The sequence below is a fragment of the Rhinopithecus roxellana genome, chromosome 21 (genome assembly GCF_007565055.1).
Source record: "Rhinopithecus roxellana isolate Shanxi Qingling chromosome 21, ASM756505v1, whole genome shotgun sequence".
NCBI classification, from domain to species: Eukaryota; Metazoa; Chordata; class Mammalia; order Primates; family Cercopithecidae; genus Rhinopithecus; species Rhinopithecus roxellana.
This window is the reverse complement of record NC_044569.1, coordinates 32,692,394-32,717,745: the sequence shown is the minus strand read 5'-3', so window position 1 is coordinate 32,717,745 and position 25,352 is coordinate 32,692,394. Positions and strand designations below refer to the sequence as shown.

At 37.4% G+C, this 25,352-nt stretch overlaps 1 protein-coding gene across 5 annotated transcripts in view; it reads left to right on the top strand.

Moving 5' to 3' along the window:
* NETO1 (neuropilin and tolloid like 1) overlaps positions 1 to 25,352 on the top strand; it is a 126,864-nt gene that overhangs the window by 17,373 nt on the left and 84,139 nt on the right. For 2 of the 5 annotated variants that reach the window (XM_030925989.1, XM_010355251.2), the window contains exon 5: positions 15,199 to 16,480. The exons of 2 other annotated variants lie outside the window; for them this stretch is intronic. In XM_030925989.1, the coding sequence (XP_030781849.1) occupies positions 15,199 to 15,203 (5 nt within the window). In that variant the 3' untranslated portion in view covers positions 15,204 to 16,480. Of the gene's footprint in view, positions 1 to 15,198; positions 16,481 to 25,352 lie in introns of those variants that run through there. One more of the 5 variants, XM_030925990.1, reaches the window with a different exon arrangement.

The following is a 25,352-nucleotide window of genomic DNA, read 5'->3' as shown; positions in this document are numbered from 1 at the left end:
ATAGTATCTACAAGACCCTAGCTTTCATACAACGAGTTCATAGTCTGTTAAAAACTAGAAGTTATATACAGGAGACAGATAATGTACCCTCCCCCCAAGATGTCTATGTTCTGATTTCCGGAATCTTTGAATACGTCAAGTTCTATGGCAAAGAGATGTGAAGGTGGAAAATTGTATTAATAATGCTAATAAGGTGACTTTAATAGAGGGAGATTATCTTGGATTATCTGGGAGGACCCAGGTCACTGGGTTCCACACTGAGAAAGAGACAAGGCTTTCTCAATGTGGAACGAGGAGGCCGTAGGGTCAGGATCCGGTGATGTGCTATAAGAAAGACCCCAGCTGCTACTGTGGGCTTTCAAGATGGATAAAGTGGCAGCAAGCCAAAGAATGTCAACAGCTTCTAGAACGGAAAAGGTTAGGCATGACTTTTCCCCTAGAGCCCCCATGAAAAGGAACACAACCCTGCAAACGCCTTGATGTTTAGGCCAGTGAGACCCATTCAGATGTCTGACATCAGAACCTGAGATAAATTCCTGTTGTTTATTAAGGTTCTAAGTTGTGGTAATTGTTAAAGCAACAAATAAGAAACAAATACTGATTTTATTTCCTAAAAGTGAAGTGCTGCTGTAAAATAAATAAATAAAAACCTTACAATTTGGAAATAGTTTTGGAATTGGGCAGTTGACAAAAGCTGGAAGAATTTTGAGAAGCATGTTAGAAAAACGTCTATATTGCCTTAAAGTTACTGTTAGTAGAAATATGAATGTTACTGACTGGCACAAGGACACAGAAGGAAGTGAGAAGCATGGTAGAGAAAACATGCATGTCTTAAAGAATACCTAAATCTTCATAAACAGACTATTTGTGGAAGTATGAAGTTTATAGGTGCTGATGACGATAGCTCAACAGAAAATGAGATACGTGTTTGGAAACCGATGGAAAGGGTATATCTGTTATGATGAATCAGAAAGCTTAGTAGAATTATATCCTCGAGTTATATGGATAACTAAAGAAGCAGAACATTTATGCAATTAACTTGGATATTTAACTTTAAGGAATTTATTGTCAATTAAAATTTAAGCCCTCCTTGAATGAGATTGGAAAAGCATGCCCTAGAGAAAAAACTGAGCTGGACAACTTTTTGCTGATCCCCTCGAAAGATCAAAAGGTCAGAGAATTCAGTCTCACAAAAGGCTTTTTGAAATGATTAGGAGTGTGACTCATGAAGCTCTTCAGTCAGTCATCTCAGCAGAAGCCAAAAATAGGATGAGATTATCTAGAAAAAAAATTCTATGAGGAAAATCTTTGGCTAATGGAGTGAATCTGAGGACATACACAGGAGACACACATGGTTCTTGAGAATGTTACATCAGCATAAACGTTGCCATCTTGAACTGAAGGAGACAGATAAAGATTGAAATGGAAAAAGGATGTCAGAACTTTCAAATGCCTACAAGCAAGAAACATGCCGACGTAACTACTCAGCTGCAGGTGCGCTACTGTGTCAGTAGGTTGACTCAGAAGGCAGAACCTCAAGTCCACAAGGTGGAGAGTTAAGCCCAGAGGGTAGAGCTCAAATGCAGAGTACAATCTCAGCCCTTGAATCCAACTGGAACTTGGCAACTGTATTTCAAAACTGCCTGGAACTGGTGAATTTCTTTCTTTCTTTTTTAAATTCTTCTACTTTTTCTTATTTTGAGCAGGAATGTCTGTAGATGTTACTGTTTGCCTGCCCCACCATTGTGTTTTTGGATCAAGTAACATATTTCTTGAATTTTGTGGTTCAATGATGGAGAGAAATTGTGTCTCAGAGTGGATCACGCCCAGAGCCTCACTCATACCTGATCTTGATGATGTAGATGATGTGATGTGGGTCTTTTGAGCTGATGAAATTTGGACTTTGAGTTGATGCTGTTGAGACTTTTGGGCAACATGGGTGAATTTATTTCATCTGTGGGGTTGATATGAAACTTGGTGGCCAGATTTAGGATTGGTAGGAAGAAAAATGGCCCATAATGGTGTCTGTATTTTAAGTCTGGAGCCTGTGAATATGTTATGCTACACGGCAAAAGGAAATTAATGTTGCCGTCAAGTTGACTTGATGATAGGGACATTATCCTGGCTTTTCTGGGAGGGCGTGGTGTCATATAGGCAGCCTTCAATGTGGAACAGGGAATCAGAAGTGTCAGTGCCAGAACACAGAGTGTGAGAAAGACTCAAATGATCTCCGTTGGTTTTGAATATGGAAGGGCCCATTAGCCATGGAATGTGGCAAGTCTCTTGCTGCTGAAAAAGGCAATAGAAACATTCTCCCCTAGGGCCTGTAGTAAGGAACACAGGGAACACAGCTCTGCTAAAACTGTAATTTTACCTCAGTGAGATAGATTTCAACCTTCTTATCTCCAGCACTATATGATAATAAATTTGTATGGTTTAAAGCCACTACATTTCCGGAGTTCATTACAGAAGCAAAATAAAAATAATTACAGCATGCAAGTAAAATTCTTAAACATATAGTAAAATTTGAGGAGTGATGTAGAATGTAAATAAACAACGTAAGGTTTTACTGGTGGGATGGATGAAGAACATAATAATTTGGGTCTACCATTCTGAACTTTGAAATTACCTTGGTTCCAAATACACCAATTCCTGGATATACCGTTCTCCCCTCTGGACTTTCCTACACTTAAATTAAAAATCTGTATCTAGATAACTATATGTGTATATCTTTTTATATCATTTGATTTTATATGAATGCCATTTTTAGGCATACATATGGCTAAAACCCCAACAGAATAACTTGCAGTCCTTCTCAAAGATGTGCATGGGACAGTGGCATTTTTGTTTGTGGCAATAATAGCTATTTGTAGAAACTGGCACTCTTTAAGGCTCTGCCTCTTCATGGCATATTTGCCTGATGCCTTTGCTTCAAAAGAGCTATGCTGTCTGTTCTCACTTGCTCAGCTGGCTAGCGTCCCACCATTCCACAGCTCTGCTGACTAGCTGGAAATTCTGCTTCAGTGTGTCTTCATGGCATTTTCCCTTTCCAGCTACTTTCAGACACCTCACTTCCACTCTACTACCCCAAGAATCACAGAGTGATTACAATAAAGTATGACTGTTCACAATCAGCAGGGCATATGCCCACGAAAGAACTGTAGTTGACTTTTTTAAAGCAGGAGGATATGTTAGTCATAAATATGTCACTTCTCTTCTATTTTCTATTCATCATACCCAAAATCAGAAGACCGTTCCATTCCCTGGGAAGTTTTCTTCAGAAATTTGCACTTCAAAGCCCCAAGAGTTTTCTGTAAGTAATTCAGAGAGAAATGCACTTTTACAGGGGTGATACAAAAATCAGTGCTACCTTAAAACATTCTCCGACCTCGGTTCTGCTTTCCCATGCAGTCTGAAAGGAATGCGTACTCCTTGGCAGATTTGGCGGGCAAACAAAGTAGAATTTGTGGAATGCTCAGTGGCTATCCTGATGAAATAGGAAGGCATAGATGAGGGTTGCCACGGCAATGATAAGTAAGATCTAAAACAGAGAGGATTTCCATGGGCATAAAATGAACTGGCCTTTCAGAGATCTGCTGTTGTAAATAATAGGTTAACTGGTGGAAAAATTATTTCTAGCTTTTTTGCATGTGCACGTGACTTTCTCCTAATAATTATCATCAAGCAATATTTGCATCTCAATTTTAAGTAAAAAAGATTATTAAAAAATAATACAAATATGCTTATTTTCTGTTTAGAAGTGTTTTACCTTTGACATTATTTCAATTTTGTCCATTTTATTCTTTCTTTCACTTACGTAAGCAGGGGCTATGCATTTTTTTTTTTTTTTTTTTCTTGAGATGGAGTCTCATTCTGTTGCCCAGGCTGGAGTGCAGTGGTGTGATCTCGGCTCACTGCAACCTCCTCCTCCCTGGTTCAAGCGATTCTCCTGCCTCAGGCTCCCCAGTAGCTGGGACTACCGGAGCACGCCACCACACCCAGCTAATTTTTGTATTTTTTTTTTTAGTAGAGATGGGGTTTCGCCATATTGGCCAGGCTGGTCTTGAACTCCTGACCTCGTGATCCACCCACCTTAGCCTCCCAAAGTGCTGGGATTACAGGTGTGAGCCACGGCGCCCAGCCGCATCTCTTTTATTGACAACTTCTAGGCTGTGGCTGTCCTATCGTCTCCTGCTTGCTCCTTCTCTTGGCTCTTAATCAACGTTGTGTCTTTTGACCCAATCAGCTCCAATCTTTCTATTTTTGGTTTGCTCTTACATTCTCTGGAGAAAAATCCAGATACAATTTCGATCTGAACTATTTATGAGCCTTCAGCATAGGGGACAATGTAGTGATTATATGAATAGACAGGGCATTTAGTTTCCTGTTAAACATGCTGGCACTGACATTCATGTTCATTGTGCTAGACTTTTCAGTCTCTAGCTAGAATTGGAAATAGCTTTCTATTCTAACAACAATGTATATATTCTCTTCTAGACTGCAAAGTAATACGCCATACGGGCCAACTCTTAATTTAAGATAAAATGGTTATAAAAATGTGATTTGCTCTGTTATTTGCAGTATCCCGCATTTAGTGTATGGTTTGGATGAAATATTCTTTTATACCATGTTCTAGAACAATTTCTCAATGGTTTGAAGTTATTTTCACTGTGACTTATACTTCCCCAGAAGGGAAACATATTACTAATCATTTGGGGCCATACTTAACTACACACATTTCACTAAAAAGAATTTATTTTGAGTTTTGCCATTAAAATATGTTACATCATGCTCAGTTGTTTTGAGACATATTGGCCAGATGCCAAATCATTGTTGTGGTCTATTTGTGTAGGTCTTCAGTTTTTCATATTTGTATAAACTTATATTTTTAGTTTCATATAATATTAAATGTCACTATCATATACCATTTATTTTTCTATATTGTATATGTTATATATACAACAGTTTCATGAAATGTAGTTAAACAATGACTGCACTGCTAGGTTGTCTGAGGTGGAATTCTGGCTCAGCCACTTTCTGGCTATGACTTTGAGAAGCAGCAATTGACTTAATCTCTCAGAGCTCCAGATTTCTCATGGGATCAACACCTGACAGAGAGCATTATGGATTTTGCTACCTAACGATACAGTCAGGCTACTGATATTACTTCACAGGTGGTCACATGAGATCACATTGAAGCCTCGCTTCATTGTTTCATAGATTCATTCAACAACAAGTTGTTGACCCGTAATTGGTCATTAAATTATTACCATACACGGAATGTTGAGATGTTAGAATGGTTGAGATGCAGCATCTGCTCTTGAGTTTACAGTGTGTTTATACACAGTTTGGTGAGCGCCATGGCATGTGCATAATGTGGGGTGCACCTGGAGGAGAAGCAGGCAACACTGGATGTCACGGAAGACCTGTGCTTCAGTGGTGCTTCCCACAGAGCCCACACTGTGTCCTCAGGATGGATGAGGTGTGTGGCGTGCTCATGTAGCTGCAGCTCCATCACACCCTTGTGAAATGTGCTGCAACCAAACATTCTTTCTCTGTGTGGACACCAAGCTTCCTGAAAACAAAAAACAAACAAATAAAACTCAACAACTTCGGTTTCCATCTTTAAATTTCCAGTGCCTCATCAGTGTTTAGCCACAACTGATGCTTAATGAAATTTACCTGAATGACTACCTAAATGAGTCAATGAATGAATAAATGAATGAAATGAAATAAAACATGTAGAATGAGAGAGACGCCCGATACGAAAAAATCTGTTGATGCATATCTGGTAGTCAAGACCATTTGAAAAGTAGGTGTGTAACTTTGAAAAGAGAGGAGGTTAAGATAAGACTGAAGTCTGATTCAGATTATGAACACTCTGGAAATCATGCCAGTGATTCAAACATAATTTTAGAAAGTGTGGGAAGTATATTAATGTTTTAAATTGAATAGTGATGTTTGAGACCTCTATTGTAAGAGTGCGATTTATCAGCATGTGGATGTTGAATTGAGTAGAGAGAGAATAAAGGAACAGAGAAAATAAGATGATTATAATACAATTAAAAATGATGCAAGTAAGAAATTGCTAGAAGTAGTGTTAACAGTAGTGTCTGTGACAATGTCGTGAAAAAAGAAACTTGCTATCAATAAAATTTAGTGAGATTAAGTCTGTGTGTTGAGGAAGAGAAGTAGAAATGACTGTGGCTGCTGTTCTTAGTAATTTGGTGATTGGTTAATGTCATATATTTTGCTGGAAAAATAAAAGAATAGAAAATGTTCTGTTCACTTTTAAAGATGTTTCAAGAGATGGAACAATGAGATACCTTTGTGAGCATGTCAGATATTTAGAACTGAAACAGAGAACAGAGGCCAGGGAAGGTGGAGAGGGAAGCTTATTGGAGAACTAAGTACAAAACTCCAACTAATAAGATATCCACATATTAAAATAGAACATTATATGAGTTCAAGCTAATACTCTTATCTAAGCAAATTAGAACACAATGTCATGTATTTTGGAATTTTACATTTTATTCAGTCCTAGCGTCTTATCTTACAAACAATATTAGCAAGTTACCAATTGGCATCAGGTTTTTTGGGGGGATGGGTAGACTGACCCTAAAAATACATTTTATATTTTAACGTAAGGGAAGAGTTTTTCTTTTGTCCCATGCTTGCAACTTTCTCCTACAGAGGGACTTTTTTTTTTTTTTTTTTTTTGTCTGAATTATGGCAGTAACTACTTTCCCGAGGCTGGGTACCAAAAAAGGAGATTTCTTGGTCTGTGTTGGAAAGGCACAAGGGTACACATGAGCTACACTGCATTTGAAATGACCAAATCTTACAGTAATATTTGGTTTAGTAGTTCATTTTTTTCCTTTATAACTTTGTCATGCTTCCTTTTAGGAATGGCCTCATTTATTTCTACCTACTTTTGAAAATATCATAGCATCTGTATTATCAGGATGATTTCAGATGTCCTGCAAGATTTGTGGAAATATATTTGGTTCAGGTGTTAAAAAGGAGGGTGGTAGAGAAAAGAGTCACTTTTTTTCTATTCATTATTTCCTTGTGATTTAGACAATATTTGCTTTACTCCTTTATCTGTTCTTTGATTCTGTTAGGATTTACAGTAATTGCAGTTGCAAGCCATAGCACTGTAAAGTTAGCAATATTAATGACCATTGACTACAATTTAAATGATTGGCATAAGAACGGGTAAAATATTTTGGAAAGTATTTTGGATACATATATCCTACATATTTACAAAAATAACTTCTTTCTTATCAAAAATGTTTGGTTTTCTTTATTAGATTAAAACACTCCCTCCCAAATTTCCCCATAAAATTGTCCAGCAGAATAATATGTGATAAATTAGGCACTCAAAATTAATTCAAATGAAATAATGGTATAATTAGGCAGTGATTCCTGCTTTCTAAAAATGCCATTATAAGAAATTCATCTTAATAAAAATAATGAATTATTGAGATCTTATTATATGCCAAGTATTGTTCAAAGCACTTGGCATGCATTGTTTTGTTTTATTTTACAGCATACCTATGAGGTATGCTATACCTATGAGGTATTACTGCCATCCTTATTTGGGATTAAAAGACTTAAAATGTTTAAATGGGCCGGGCGCGGTGGCTCAAGCCTGTAATCCCAGCACTTTGGGAGGCCGAGACGGGCGGATCACAAGGTCAGGAGATCGAGACCATCTTGGCTAACACGGTGAAACCCTGTCTCTACTAAAAATACAAAAAAAACTAGCCGGGCGAGGTGGCGGGCGCCTGTAGTCCCAGCTACTCCGGAGGCTGAGGCAGGAGAATGGCGTGAACCCGGGAGGCGGAGCTTGCAGTGAGCTGAGATCCGGCCACTGCACTCCAGCCCGGGAGACAGAGCAAGACTCCGTCTCAAAAAAAAAAAAAAAATGTTTAAATGATGGACCCAGATTCATCTCTCTAGCACAGCTGAGATTTGAACACGGAAGTGCATATTTGTACGCATTGAGCTATCCCATTGTCAACAAGTAAATGCCTGTTGGCTTCAGGCTTAACTTCTCAAAGACACCAATTTGTTCAATCTTTGTGATTTTATTGGGGGGGATTTCAGTTCTCAGTGATTCTAAAATTTATCTTTGCTTTATGCTCTTGACGTCTTTGATACAACATTAATAATTGTCCCTATGTCATGATTTAAGTCAAAATTTCCCCCTGGATTTAAAAAACCTTAATTATGTTATTATTGAATTCATCATTGGTGGCATCATCATCATTATCATCATCATCACCATCACCGTATTAGCCATCAAAAATAATAATATTAGCAATAACAGTGCTTATAAATTATATTCCACGAGTTTATTCACAACTCGTAACAATAATATACTTTGTTGTCATATATATGTATACATATAATATATAATATTTATGATAGGAAAATAATTCCCTCAATCCATATGTTGTCAACTAGTGGAAAAAAATGAATAACAGTTTCAAATATTGAGGTAATAAATGACTTCAGCCTTCTTTGTTTTGAACATTTCCCTGCACAGGCACTACTCTGCATTTTTGTGTACCTTAAAACAATTCGTTTTGAAATAATATTAAACTGACAGAAAAGTTGCAAATATAGTGCAGATATCTTCCCTCCCTCTCAGGAAACTTCTGTATACATTTTCTTGTTTGTTTTACTAAGTGGAAAAATAGCATCATTCAGCTTTACCTTTTCATTAAATTTCAGAAAGAGCTAAATGTCTTTTTTCTTAGTCACATTTCCTTGACTATGAATTTCGAAGTGGCACAAGCTCTTGGTGTAGTTGTTGCTGGCAGGTGGCAGAGCATGTGACACAGTAAAACAAACACAGCAGATAAAGGAAAGCAGATTTGGAAAGTAAGATGGACCGCTGATTGGGCCATTTTGGGCAGGCTCCATCAGTGAGAATAAAGTGACTTTTTTTTTTTTTTTTTGAGACAGAGTCTCAAAAATATAGTGAGCTGAGATTGTGCAGTGGCACAATCTCAGCTCACTATAACCTCCGCCTTCAGGGCTCAAGCAATTCTCTTGCCTCAGCCTCCTGAGTAGCTGGGACTACAGGCGCCCACCACCATGCCCGGCTGATTATTGCATTTTTAGTAGAGAATGGGGGTTTCACCATATTGGCCAGGCTGGTCTCAAACTCCTGACCTCAGGTGATCCACCTGCCTCAGCTGGGGTTGCAGTGCTGGGGTTGCAGGCATGAGCCGCCGCACCCGGCCAAAATGGCCTTTCTTAGCTTGATTCTCGTCTACCAGTTGCTCGTTATACTGCTTGATCCAGTTTCTCAAGGATTAAATAAGATCCTGTAAGTGTAACCTGTTCGAAAGGATCCCGTGCAGCTTCTTCTCTCACCGTGGACCTGTTGATAGACTGGTCTCAAAAGCCATTTCATCCTGCCATCTCAGAAAACACAACTATAATAGCAAAGTCATTGATCCACAATGCAAATTTTGCTGAAGCTTCTCAAGAACCTGGGTTAGGTAATTACTTCAAATACCAAAAAACACATTTTCTATATATATATTTTAAACACAGTCTGGCCATCAGCCTGGCTTCAGCTTCCTCCTCTCCATTCGCCTGAAGACCAAAACAATAACTGGAAGAAGAGCTATCACCAAAACAGAAACCTGGCAGTTAAATAAACACCTGTTGTTCTTCAGGCTTATACTGCTAACAGGGGCAAAGAAAGAACTCCCTCTTTTGAAAATTACGTAGTAGAGTGCTCAAGACTACATGGGTTAGTGGCACTCTGCAAATGGTAGTTGACAGCCTTACATTTAACTATTGGATCGTTGCCATTCACCTGTTCTGCTTAGTGTGTACTAAGATTTTCTTTACTGTACTACTGTGATCATTTCTAATGTCAGTCACTCTACCTGAATCCCTAAAACAAATACTGACTGGTCTCACTAGGGAATTTACCCTGCTTCACCTTTAAACTTCAGCCACAATCTTTTATCTGAATGGTTGGTTAAGTCTAAGAATACAATTTCCAAGAAGTTCTTTTTTTTTTTTTTTTTAATCTCTGAATTTCCTGTTGGAGCAAATTCAAATTTCCTGTTGGGTTATATAATGCATATTTTGTGGAAAATTTCTCTAGGCCACTAACAGGCTTTCTAAGATCTTTATAAATCATCCTCAGTAATTGCTCTCCTGTTGCTCATATCCTTGGAAGGATGGTCCTTGAAATGTGAGATACTTGACTGGCAGTCAGCGATTTGTTTGTTGCAGTGTTTGTTTGCCTTTAATTAGTGCTCTGATAATGTGGATGATGGCTTCTGATGTAGGTCACCCAACTGCCCGCATGTAGCAAATGGAGAGGAGGAATTGTGGTGAGCCTGTGGGAAGCTTCCATTTCTGCACTTTCTCACTTGTCTGCCAGGCTTTCCTTATCCTCAGTTCTCACCTCAGAATCTTATCTGGTGTCTCAATCATGCAGATATTATTCTGAGCTAGTGTCCTCACTGGAGAATGTCCCTGTCAACCATTCCTTACTGATGAGGAATTTTACATAATGAGGACTTTTATTCACTCCAGCTAGGGCAATCTGCATTTTAAATGAGGATTTGCAAAGAGTGAAAACCGTACTGGTTTTGAAGGAATTAAATGTGAAGGATATACTTCTAGATTATAAGGCAAGCTACAGAGAGGCAGAAACAATAGACCGACATCATCGCAGTGTTCTTTAGCTCCTATAGTGCATGCATTCATTAACTGGATCTTCATTGAGTACCTACTGTATATTAGGCACTGGAAGCAATGGATACAAAGTCTGCCCCTGTTCTCCAGGGGTAGCAGACAAACAAAAGATATAATTATGGTAAATACAGAGGGCTGTGGTTAAAATTAAGACAAAAAAACTTACAACACGTCTTAAACATGCTTGAAAATTTGGATCATAGGAAAAGTTTGCCTCTTCCCATGTGTCTGTTCTTTTCATGTAGATACTACTCTACACTCTATACCTTAGAGAGGGTGTCCGCACCTTTCATGTGACAAGAGTTACAAGAAATAGGCATTTTAGAGGCAAACGAGGAGTTTTACTGAAATAAGAGAAAGTTATCTCACCTTCAAAACTCATGTACTGACAGGCCCTGGATCAAGAACTTGTCCATGTGACCTTAGGAGTCCTTCAGCCACTTAGACCTCTGTTTATCAAAGAGGTGCATAGAACTTTCTGTCATCCAAGAGGGTTGCAGCTTCAATATTTTAAGATATAGAATCGTTCACTGTTCCATTGAAATTGCTTTTAGGAACATTTATTCCTTGATTTTTCAAAACAAAATTGTATCATTTTTCCGGTGTTCCTGTTTTGTAGATGAATCATTAAAATTTTGGAATAGTTAAGTGGCTTCTGCACATTGATACAACTAATATCCAAACCCACTCTTTATAACTTTAAATTGTGCATTGTTTCTTTTTACTCATACAGGGATTCAGATTCTTCATTTCATACTCAGTAGAATTTCTCCTTGATACCCAGTTCTCAACAACAGCCCTGGGATAAAAAAAGAATTGATCATTTATTTTAGTGACTTTCTTTTGACATTAAGCGACAGTTTAGATTTACTAAAGGTCATGTGCTTGTGAATGCTTACTGGTACAGTAGGAAAATAATACAACAGGCAAAATCGTGTTAGATCATTTATGCTTTATCTCTTTTAGCTTCTAAAACAATCCTGAAAGATGAATAATTATTATGGGTATAGCAGAATTTAATCTTCCCTCTTGCTTCAAAATTTTAATGAAAACTTTACAGTTGAGAGAAATAGGAAAATAAAAAAAACAACGAAAAAAAAAACAAACAACTTCCTAAAATTCTAAAGACTACTTTTGGATAAAATTTAAGTGCATGAGTTTGTGCTTCAAATTTTTCTTTTAACTTTCCAGCAGCCTTTATTAAATGGAAAAACTGAAATTTATGAAGTCTTACAGTCAAAGCATTTTTATCCTGGCTAGGGGTTCTCTAGGAGAACCAGTAGCACCAAGATGCACTGGAACAATGCAGCAAGAGAGTTCATGCCTTAGAGTTTAGAAGCATACAAAGAAAGGAAATGATGCCCTCTTCTCACTAGAAAAATTTCATAAGCTGGAGTCTGGGCGGAGGAGCCTGGGATGGCAGTAGAAGTGTGCAGGAAGCACTAAGTCAAGCCTGTACTACCACCTCTTGGTTTAACAGTAATGCGTAAGTTACCTACAAGCCAAGTGGTCACTGCTGAAACCATCTTGAAAGAACCTGCCCATCCAGGTGGCGTATCAGGAAGATGAAACCTAGAGGTGTCACAAGACTCATCTTAAGATTGTCAGTCAAAGAGAATTGGTCAGGAAGGAGTCCAAAGTGCTCACAAAACTATGTCCTCTGAGTGAGAACCATTATGTAAATACCTGCCACTCACAATGTATTCATCTGAAGCCTCGAGTTAGCCACAAATATCACCAGCTAAAGGTACAAACCTTTTCTCCTTGGTCTTTAACTTCTTTCTTAGCCAGGGAGTTGCAGAAGATGAGAGGGGTGAGGGAAGCGGGAAGGAGGAGGACAGGCTTGTCTCCTTATCTTTCCATAGGTCTCTCCTGGAGATATCTGTCATAGGGGATGGTGATGGGGGAGGGACAATGTTTGGTGTGGCTTTTGGTTCTTAAGCAGCTTTACTATCAGAAAGTGAGTCCTAAAAGGTTTTTGTTGTTGTTGTTGGTGGTGGTGGTTTGTTTTTTAAGAATTGAAAACCTATAGGATCCCCCCAAGCTCTCATTCAAGGACAAGGAAAAGGAAATTCTACATTACCCAAAGCCTATAGTTGTAAATAAAGTAATATTATTATTCTTTGAATACCATAGAGATAAGTTCAGTAAATCATTTACATATAACTACACTCCTATACTATAAGAACATAGGAGCTTGGGAAAGCTAAGAAAGTTTGACCTCAAACCAGCCACTTTAAAAATTGCAACCTAAAAATTTCGATCTTGTGCAATCTGACTGTAAACCCTTGCTGTTAACTTCTGTGCAGTTCTTCCAATGAAAATCAAAATGATTAATTAGGTTTAGTCACAGTTATTGTCACAGTAAGGAAGAATAATACTTTGACTCAGTTTTTATTTTACTGACCAGTGCAATGAATACTTATATCCAGACCACTTGGCATTCACTTATTTATCTTACTGCATTTTCTATGGAAGTTCAATTCAGAATTCAGAGCTATGTACCAGGAATTCCCTAGATGTACCCTGCACATGTTTGTGATGTCCAGACTTAAACTCATTGGCCCCGGGTCCTCAAATGAACACCACATTCTGAAAAATACCCCAAGCACAAGGTTTTTTTCCTGTTTATTGAACAATAGCACAGTATTCTCTTGTGAACGACAGAATATTATTATTCTGTTGAACAATAATACATCTTGATTTATTGAACATTACCACAATATTTACACAGAAATTCAAGTCCACATCATATGAAACATATTTGACTTTTCCTTCTATCTTCAGTCAATCATGGACTCCTGGGGGATCTGCTTTCTAAAACTTCTCATGTGCTTTTCCTTTTCTCCATTCCTATAGGCATTACATTTGTTTTCGTACTCAGTATCTCACCTGGTCAAAATTAATAGCTATCTCCTTTCTTTCAAACATCTTTTGTATTGATGCAGCAGACTTAGATCAGAGATACAGGAAACAAAAATCTGATTGTATTCATCCCTGGATTAAAATATCTCAGTAGCTTAGTATACCATTTCTTACCATGACAATCAAGGGCTTTAACACTCTGATCCCTGTCTGTACAACCAGCCTTCCTTCAGTATCCTCCCTCTGAAACAAGTCCTCCACTCGTGCAAAACAATTTGCAATATAAATATTCTGTGCTTTGGTTTATGTTTACCCTGCCTGGGATGTCTTTCTTAACTCATTTATTTATACATTTATTAATCAGATAAATATTGTGTGCTTGTTCTACGTAAGGTTCTACTGTACTGGGTACTGGGAACACGATGAATATCTAGACCAAGAATATCTAGACCAATGTCGACCTCAGTCTTAAGGACCTTAGTTAGAGATATTAAGTCACATATTTAAGTCATTAATTAAGGTTACAGTAAGTGGGCTAAAGGAGAAGAAGAAAATGTGTAAAGAGAGCATGACAGGTGTACCTGAACTAATTGATGAGATAAGGGTAAGACTTACCTGAAAAAGAGACTTCAAGTTGAGGTTGATAGGTTGATGGAAGTCAACTGTGCAGAAGAATGGTGGATCATGGGCTGGCAGAGGAAGGGCGAGCACCTTGGACAGTGGAAACAGCCCTGTGCAAAAAGCTCAGAGGTGAGAAGCAGCAGGGCACGTCTGGGCTGTAAAACAAGGTGGTGTGTCTAGAGCATGCCCTGTGCTCAAATACAAGTACTGGAAGATGGCCTACTTGAGAAATTCCTTCTTTTAGGAATTTTCCCTGAATACTGCTCCTTGAGTCACTCCGTTCCTTTTACCCCCTTCCCTCTTCCTCTGTCAAGGCCAAGAAGCTGCCCTGTCTCAGTGTTCTCGCCGTAACAGGTATGCACGTTTCTGGTTGCCCTCTCACATCGAGTTGTAATGATCTCTTTACCTATTTATTTGTTTTCCTCTCACGACCTTGTGGGATTTCTAAGGAAGTAACCATAAGTCATATGTGTTTTCCAAACATTAGTTATAATGTTGACATGTGGAAGAATACATATCAAGTGTTATTTTCTTCTCACCCATTTGTTTCTCAAGTCACTGCAGTTTTTACGTACATATCCCATTTCTTCCTCAAATTTAAGAATATCCCTATTTTTGCAAGATTCTGCATTTATATTTGGAGTAATTGTTCTGCTAACTTCAGGTCCACCAAACAGCAAGCTGTAGAAACGCCCATCATTCTTCCTTCTTATTTCACCTCTACATCCTTCAGAAAAGCTTTCTAATTGTTCCTTGAATCTGTGTCTTAGCTTTCTACCTCAGCACTAATTCAGGCTTTCCTAATTTCATACCTAGGTTACTAGAATAGAATAAACAGGAGTTTTAACTTGGATTCCTACTTTGGATTTGCCCCTCCTGTATTACCCAAACAGCTATTAAAGTGGACTTCCTGCAGTTTACGCCTGATCATATATGGGTCTGATTAAACTTCTTTAATTACCTCTTTGCCTCCAGAATAAAAGGCAAACTCCTTAGCAGGATCTACAGAGTGTTTCGTGATCTGTCCTTCTCCATCATCCCATCTCTGGATGCTGTGGTGCCCAGAACGTTAATCTAACACCATCTTGAAGCGCACATGCTGACCTCCGGGTGCACCATGAGTTGTGCCCTTGAAAATACTGTTTGCTCAGTCTTTCTGGAGAAAGTTTGCCACATATTCGGACTTAGTAAATTCGAACTCCTACCTTGAAACTCAGATAAAGGTTTAATCTTCCCCAGGATTCCTTTCCTCACTATTCTTCTATGTGAGGGACTTCTTGTGTTATTATCTTTTTATATATTATATTATTTTATATACTATTATATTAAATTATATTATTTATATAATATATTATTTTATATATTATATTAAAGTTTATAATTATATGATATTTAATATAATTGATTCTCGTATTACCTTTTTATTATAATAGTCTCCCCCCTCCACAAAATACTGTGAATTATTCAGCTGAGAAGTTTTGCTTTAGTTTCTTATCGCCACTGACTGTGAATTAACACATATTTAACACATTTTGCTCAAACAATCGAACAGCAAAAGTTGAAGATAGTGTATTATTATTCTCCCATTCCGCGAGAAAGCAGAAGATGACCGAAGAACTAAAAATACATTAATGAATCAACTAATTTTAAACATAAATTTCCTGTAGCTCCAACATGACTAGGATCTGAGTAACAGTGTTGTGAAATAGATTACTACATGATTTTCATTGCTTTTATATTATATATATAGTAACTAATATTCAGAATAGTTGATTAACTTTTTTAAGTGTCACATAATTTAAAAATGAAATTGGTGTTTGGCCCCAGATATATTTTTCTGTGTTCTTTTAAAATTTCAGCGAGATTTTCTTATACTCCTTTCATTACATTTATTATCTGGTTTCCAAACCTTTTCCTATTTAATACCTCTTTTCCTTTTTTCTAAAAAGTAACTGGTTAAACAATAGTTTTGTCATTTATGAAATTTTGTCTGTTAATCTTATTTTTATTGTAGGGATAGTTAATATTATTCTTTTAAGGATAGTTAAAACTTATTTTTCAATTAATACATATTTTACAGCGCACTAATATATTATGTATGCATGTTGTATTTTATTAAAATATTAAAATGCTTTATAAACCAGAAGATTGTCAGAAGCTGTAAATACCAGAGGATTGATTTTTAACAGTCTGCCAAGACAATAATACAAGTAATACAACTTTCTTTAAATAATAAAACAAGTATCTGTAGTGAAAATATATCTGCTTCTTGAAGACTGGGTGTTAAAATGTTGTATTCACTTTGGACTTGCTAATTTTACCATACGAATGTTAAAGAGGTAGAAGTCATAAGTGTGAAAATACATATTTTTAAAAAAGAAATTGAGTTGATTAATGAGCTATCTAATAACGTTTTGTGTGGGGATGCTGCAACAGCTGTTTAGTGTGGGGACATTTTGAGTCTTCAGTTGCGCACAGTTGTTTTTAAATGAAGACTATTTTAGTAGGCCCCCAAAGAAGGCATCAATTTTTCGGTTTTTGGAAGTCAGCAGATACACGCACGGCAAAAATTCCATGCCGTCCGTGAGTCATATCCTCTTCTGGTTCTCACCCCACTCCTGAGAACCTGAGATGATGGGAGAGTATGAGCAACGTGGCAGGCCTGTGGTTGGGGTCAGGGATGTCGTGAGAGTCAGGAAAGCATTGAGCATCAGGGAGTTAGTGAGAAACAGTAATGGAGTCAGAATTCATGTATTAAACCAATTTTCCTTCAGAAGTATTAAGATGAAAGCATGGTTCAAAATAGGGCAAATTAGAATGAAGAAGACAGAGCTTGTAATGTAGTGGCAAATGCAACCTTAAGGTAGAATAAAGCATTTGGGGTCATGATGGAGAAAGTAGGATGATATCAGAGAATACAGCAAAAGAACTTAATGGTCTGGAGGTCAGAGAAAGTCTTGAAATGTGAACATTCAAGTACAGATCTAAAGTAGGAGGATTTAACCAGGTGAAGTGCTTAAATGTCAGAAATATCTGTGACTCAAACAGCTTGGCAGTGAAAAACGGTAAATTCATATTTTGGGAAAGCTATTTTATATGGATGTATCAATATCAGATGCGTCAAAGTTTCCTCCAGTTCTACTGATGATTACAGAGAATTTAAATAACATATATACGTAGTTAAGTTGAGTTCACAAAAGTAATAGGTTAGAGCTGTGTGGAGACTACAGTTCATCTCCTGAATTTATGACCCATTTTTCAATTGAGTGTTGAGAATATGAAGAGCATTAGAGGACACACTTACATAGTCTTCTAAAAATGCCGTGAATTTTGGAAACAGAAGCCTGAATTCTAGACTATATAAATTATGAGACAGTTTTTATAAGGCGTATCTGTCTGTTCAGAAAACATGATTATGATTAATTTGTGTATAAATCTGTATGTTTATTACACTGCTCTACTATACATGTGAAAATATGCATATAAACCTCAACACTATAAAGTTTGGTACTAAGAAGTGAATTGTAATCAACCATACTTCAGCCTATCCATTAATAGCAGCCTGTATAAATGAGAGCAGCAGGCAGAATAAATTAGGTTAGTCTAGTCACACATCAATCCCTTGGATGACACTAAGAAGCCAGAAAATGTTGCGTAACAGGACTTAGATACATCAACTATCAGATGTTACCTAGAAGCTCAAGAGACAGAGTCGTAAGATCTGCTTATTGCAATGTATGGGTTAACAAAATCTAAAGAGGACTACATGGCTACTTTTTAATTCTTTTGCAGTATTATTCAGAAGTGGTTCCTCCTGAGAGATAAATGTAGGTAAATAAAATCTGAAGTGTTTATATCACCTAGGGGGGAAAAAAACTTGATCTGCATGAGTGTAATGCACATTTCTCTAATTTCAGACCTGCGATTTAATAACTGTTACAAATAATATGTTTTTCCTAAAATATTTTGAGTCATATTAAATTTTTTAGAGTGCTGTAGTGGAATTTTTAAATAAATTTTAGGGTGATTTTTTATTATACTTTTTAAGAATTACGAAGTATTTTGTGTGGCCTCAAATTTTAAGAATTAGGAAATTGGAAAATTAGCAGGAATTTTGAATATATCATCCAATTCATCTATCAATTATTCATTTGCTAATGTGCTAAGCAGTAGAGGTAACAAATAATTGAAAATCAGACTCTATTTATATCCTACTTGGGATAGGGAGTACCATGTGATTTTGTCATAATAAAGATAAGTACATCACTTTAAGGAAGTAAGGGCCTTTAACTCAAACTATGCTACAATATAGAATCACACTTTCAAGAGACAACACCAATGCTTATATTGAAGCACTTAGAAGTTATCTAGGAAGAAGGCATGAAAGGGAACTTCTAAACTATATGACTATGATGACTAAAGGCAAATATTGGTATTGCTTTTTCACCAGAAAAATTGCAAGGGATTTAGTTTGCATGAAATAAAAGCTTTGCACAGAAACATAATGAGGAATATGTTTGGAAAAGTTATACAAGGTGTATGTGAGTGTTTTGTATGCTAATCTAATTGAGTTTAGTCTGGAAACAATGAAACTGCCAAAATATTTTACATATGAAAATTATCACATTTGAGACATAGAATCACCGTTGGATCACAAGATAGAAAGTATATTGGGAGAGGGTGGAATTGTTGATGAGTTGGGAAGCTGTAAAAGATGTCTAGGTGAGTTAAAGTACTAGTGGTAGCATTGAATATGCACAGGGAGATACAGCTTCAGAATTATAGAGATGTTAAAATTTGTAACATGCTGTCTGATTGTCTGAAGGAAGAGACAGTGAGTTATATTACTACATCTTTCATTTGAGGTACCTTTGAGATATGGAAGTGGAGTTAACCCAGTGTCTTTTATCTGACACACCAGACTGTAATTCTATGAAGAAATAGATCATTTTCATTCATTGCTGTGGCTTCAGTTGTTGAATAGGATTTTACATTGTAAGAGGATGTGGTCTGTGGAATCAGATGTGTTAGTCACTAGCGTGGAGGTGGTGGTAGAAATCATGGATGTGGATGGTATTGCTCAGCTAAGAAATATCGAGAAGGATGAAGACAGAACATTTGAGTAGGTTTGCTGGCAAGGGAATAGATGGGCTGTTGTTTGAGGAGCCGGAAATAAATACTGAAATGGCTGGCCAGCAGGGCATAGTGAAATATAAGGTAGTGGGGTCGGGGGGTCTTGAAAACCAAGAGGAAGAGACATATTTAAATCAAAGTCGTTTGTGATGTGTAGAATAGAACACCTCATCAAGAAGATTTTGCAGTCAGAAGGCATAATTGATAACCCTATCAAGTACAGTTTTTCCTGTAGTGGTAAATAAAAACTCAGTGTTCAGAGAAGAAACTAGGGGATAAAAACCGAACAACTGGAACCCATAAGTGTAGCATAATCTTTCGGAAACCTTTTCTGTGAAAGGAATCTTGTGATGGAAGGATTAAGAAAGAAGAGATGGTAAATTTGATGGAAAATGCAGTCAAAGTGGAGGTGGTTAAAATTCATCTTTGGTTGCTTTATGCAAGACTCAGTTCTACTAGGAATCAGCCTTAAGACAGATTTTCATATGCTTTGTCTGGACCTGGAGAAATCCATCCCCTCCCCACCACATCCTACCTCCACACCAAAGGCTGCTCCTAAAAAATTCTGGCAGTCTTCTGTAATACATCTGTTCATTGAGGAATTGTAAGCCAACTCTCAGACCTTATGATCATTGTTATTTTTGTCATTTGTACATGTTTTGTGGAATGCTTGTTTAGATGCCCTGGTCCCTTTCACCGCCTAGCAAAGGTGATCTCACAAATTTTTTCTGAAAACACATGTGGCGCTAGTGATGTCTCTGAAATTCTGGCCTCCCTGCCAACCCGTTTCTGGGGTTTGGACGCTGTCCAGGGTTCTGAGTGTGTGGCTGCAGCCTCAAGTGCTTTTGCCAATTTTGTTAGCACCATGCCCACTCCCGCAAGTCGGCACCAAGATAGCACTGCTGTTCCTGTCTCTTGGGAGGGCTGCTTCCTTCCCTGTGCCGCCACTTCCTCTATGCTGTGGATGGCTTATATGCATGATCCTATATGATGATAAAGCCATAGGTTTTTTTAGTACTTCCTTCATATTTCAGCCACATAGGTAGATGTGGGCCTGAATTGAGGCAATCACAAACACACACCATGATCCACTCCAGATCCCTTTCTCTTGAACCTTTATTTGTATAATCAAGAGTCTGTATCTCTCTTCATGAGTGAAGTTTATTATTTTCCCCCATGGAAACACTGCGAATATATTCAGAAGTGTGCCAACCTACTTGAGTCAGTCCTAGGGTAATGCAGCTTTGTCTGAAGCCAGAACAATACATTATTCATACTTATATGTGGTGTGTTGCCTTTAGAGATGCACTGATAATGATAGAACAGGAAAGAAAGAGCAGCTCTGTCTCACACACCCAGCTTAGAGCACCAGTGTGAACACTGTACTCCCTCCATTTAAGAGGTGCCCCCAAAATATTATTTTGTTACTTAGAGTTTTTATTCTGTTCTTATTATTCCATATTCTTTCAGTTTATTTTTTTGGCAAAAGAGCAAGTAATTAGCTTGTATTCTAAAAATTAAACATATATTTGGGGTAAACCAAGCATAGAACTATTTTAACAGCTACTGTAGAAACTAATGTGATATACATTTAAATATACATTTGAATTTCATAGTGTTCAGAAAATGCCAGGGGTGTCCAGGTAAAGGTGTTAAGACAGTAAAACTGCTATCATAGCAGTGATGACAATGATACATAATATCATAATAAGATTGAATAACTGATTGGAGTATATTAGATATTTTTGTCTCTTTATTCATCCTCAAAACAGTTGAGAATTAACTTCTTAAGTTTCTTTAAGAAAATGAAGATTGAGATTTTGGTTGGTCTATAGATCAGCTTGAGGAAAGTTTGCATTTTTAATGTTTTGAAACTTAAATTTCATGAACAAGGTAGACGGTATGATTATTCGCTTATTTGGATCTTACCTAGTGCCTTGCACTACCATTTAATTCTAAGTCTTTTAAAATGTCTTCTTCAATCCATTCTTTCTTTGTAATGATTGTTTTTCAATTTCTAAGTGAAATTATTTTTGTTTATAATTTATAATGTAAGTTATGTTTTAATAAGAGAATTGTGGAGTATTCCTTTTTCCCATTTCATTTAGTCACTCAAATGAATGGTCTTTCTTGTGTTTGAGACTGTTCAGGGATAATTTTCTTTCTTAAGATTTTCTTTTAAAACAGTTCTCCTGGAGATTAAATTCTCCAGTGTTTGCTTATTCTCTAAATATCTTCATTTCCCCTTCAACTGTAAGAAATAATTTTGCCGACTGACAATTCTAGGTTGACAAGTGTTTTCTCCCAGATCTTAGTAGACATTATTTGACTGTTGGCTTTCATTTTCACTGTTGAAATATGTGCAGTCATCCTGTCATTTCCTTTAATTGACATGGCTTTTCTTTCTGTGACTTTAAGATTTTGTCTTCATCTTCTGTGTTTAGCAATTCTATTGCCATGTGTCTAGGTATGGATTTCCTTTTGTTTATTTCTTTTGTGGAATATATTATACCTTCTAGAACAGTGACTTCAAATTTTTAATCACTTGTCAAAAATGTAACTACTATTTCTTTAAATATTGCCAATTTTCAATTATAGTTGGAAACATTTTATTGAAAATTTCACTTTGAATTTCTTTGTTTCTGTAGTTTCTTATTGTATCACATTTTTGCAAGTGTTTATTTTTAAAACAGTGCACATATATCTACAGAAAAGATTCTGTGTTTGATGATTGCAAACTCCAAGACTTATTGCATGTTGTTTCTGCTAGCTCTCATGTATGATGATGTTGCTTTCTTTTTGTGAGTTCCTGATTTGCATTTTTTTTTTTTTTTTTTTTTTTTTTTTGAGGCACAGTCTTGCTCTGTTGCCCAGACTGGAGTGCAGTGGTGCAATCTTAGCTCACTGAAACCTCTGCCTCCGGGTAAAAGTGATTATCCTCTGTCAGCCTCCCGAGTAGCTAATATTACAGGCATGCACCACCACACCTGGCTAATTTTTGTATTTTTAGTAGAGACTGGGTTTCACTCTGTTAGCCTGGCTGGTCTCGATCTCCTGAGCTCAGGTGATCCGCTGACTTTGGCCTTCCAAAGTGTTGGGATTACAGGCGTGAGCTACCATGCCTGGCTGCATTTTTAATTTGTTGCTGTTATGTGGACTAATTTTGGAAAATTTTCCCCAAATATGGCTTGTTGTGTTTCTGCAAGTAGCAAAAGATAATATCTCACCAAAACCACTTCAACATACCTCAGAAGTTTTGATGCAGAAAAGAGCCCCAAGCCCAGCTTCCCTTTGGAGCTCTTTTCCAAAGTTCAGAATTCTCACAAAAGTATTGCTATAGGAGTCACATGTCAGAGCAGGTGTCCCTTTCAACATGCCCAAACAACAAGGACAATTTCCTAAAATCTTTTTCCTTTTTTTCCTTTTGATTTCTCTCTCTCTTTCTTTCCCTCCCTCCCTCCCTCCCTCCCTCCCTCTCTCTCTCTCTCTCTCTCTTTCTTTCTTTCTTTCTTTTTCTTTCTTTCTTTCTTTCTTTCTTTCTCCTTTCTCTCTCATTCCCTCCCTCCCTCCCTCCCTCCCTCCCTCCTCCCTTCCTTCCTTCCTTCCTTCCTTCCTTCCTTCCTTCCTTCCTTCCTTCCTTCCTTCCCTCCCTCCCTCCCTCCCTCCCTCCCTCCCTCCCTCCCTCCCTCCTTCCTTCCTTCCTTCCTTCCTTCCTTCCTTCCTTCCTTCCTTCCTTTTTCTTTCTCTCTCTCTCTCTTTCTTTCTTTCGTTTTTTTTAGGTTCTCACTTCGGTTGCCCAGGCTGGAGTGCAGTGGCATGATTCCAGCTCACTGCAGTCTCAACCTCTGAGTCTCAGCTGATTCTCCCCACTCAGCCTCCCAAGTAGCTGGGACTATAGGCGGACATCACCATGCCCAGCTAATTTTTTGTATTTTTAGTAGAGCGGAGATTTCCCTGGACAGTTTCTTGCAATCTTGTTTCTAAAATTTTCTCCTGCTTTGGGCCTGGCCCCTTGCTATGGGTTCCAGATACTGTATTGAAGGTCCCTCCATCCCAGGCTACCACCCTATGGAGGGGCTGCACGTATGGCCATGTGGTTGTTTGGGGCTAGAGGGTCATTCTGCAGCTGCTGAGTTCATGGAAGCCTGGACTGTAAAGAGACTACGGAAGGGGCAGCGTGTGTCTTTTGCTTCTCAGATTCATAGTCACTCACGTTGCAAAAAGTCCTCGTTGTTTTTAAGTAATTGTTTTACTGTGAATATATTAAACATGCAGAATAAATACAGGGAATAAACATACAATTTGGCAAACCCACTACTGAGCCTTTAAAAATATTAGAAGATTGGTATTAAACCAGGTAACTTACAAATTTGAAAAAAAAAAAAAAAAAGAAAGAAAAAGAAAACATTGAATATGGCTGAGCAGTTCTTTGGGGAGCCTTGGGCAGACCCAGGTTGCCCCGATTTCTCACTGTAGTTTTCTAGAATAACTGTAGAAGGCGGTGGGAGTGCAGCATCCTGAGATGAGGGAGACTAGCCAGAACAGCCGGGGCACTGTTCCAGCTCCCCCTAGAAATGGGTTGATCTTCAGTGCTTTAGCTCAGTGTGTTGTGCTTCACCCACGATGTAAAAGCCCAGGCTCAGTGGCTTCCCAGGGTTCATCAGCTGTGGCACGATAGGGCCCATTGCAAATAAGATTCTGTTCCTCTCGGGCAGTTTCTCGAGCCGTGGGGGACACTCACCCCAGGCTTCTGCTGTCCCCTCATGCCTGTGTGTTCCTCATCAACTCTTTTCGTGTAACTTGTTGTTTCTGAAAGTGTCACCGGCACACAGTGAACCTGCCTGACGGAAACAGAAATACAGTCCATAGTTCCCAAACCATCAGAGAATTAAAAGGAAATACAGAAATCTTTATCAATCCGATAGAAAGCAAGAAAGGGAAAAAAGGAACTGTGAAAAAGAAAAGAGTGGTGTAAGAAAACCACAGAAGATGAGGGTTAAAATAACTAGCAAATATAAACAGACTAAATCTACCCATTTAAAAAACAGGAGAAAAGAATTACATTGAGGAAAAAATCCCCGCAAGATAGTGCTAATAAGAAACATTTGAAATGAAAACATACAGACACACATGTAGGAAGGTTGAAACTATTAAATATCAAAAGATAAGTGTTAAGTAAAAGAAAGCTACTAGAAAGTTAATACCAGACCAATTATAATTTAGGATAAAAATCACTAATAATAATGAAGGGAGTACCTGAGTAATGGTGATAAGAAAATGCTCAAATAAAATAACAAGCTGTAAGATACCAAAAATGGACCCTTAAAATATATTAATTAAAGCATATTTAAAACAGGAAACTAGCAAACCACAATAATTGGGGAACACTTTTCATTTCTCTAAGTTTACTCATTGTTTTACACTAATACAAGTAAGTTACATGAAAGACTTCAAAAGGATAATAAATATATTTGATCTAATAAATGTGTTTACAACTCTGCACTCAATAAACGAAGTACATATGATTTTTAAGAATGCACAAATTATACACGAAATTTCACCATATATGTCACAAAGAAAATTTCAACACTTACTAAAAAAAATCTAGTGTTTTGAAACACGCGTTATTTATTAAACAGAATAAATGAAAAGATTTTTTAACATTCTAAGTGATTGAAAACTCAAAATCTCACTTTAAAAGATCACATGGTTACAAGGAGAAAGCAAGATGAACATGATAAAATAGAGTTTTGTGCTAATTCAAGTATTGACAAAGATTTGTGTAACACATCTTTTGGCCTGCACTCAAAGTAGCTGTTAGAACCTAAATACAATCCTCAATAAATAAGGAAAGTATTGAAGATTTAGGCATTATCTCCAAAAGTGAGAAAAATCATAATAGAGTCAATGTTTTTAGAAGTAGAGTTACAAAGAATATAAAGATAAAAGCAGAAATTAATGAAATAAAACAAAGAAACTAAAAAATAATAATAAAG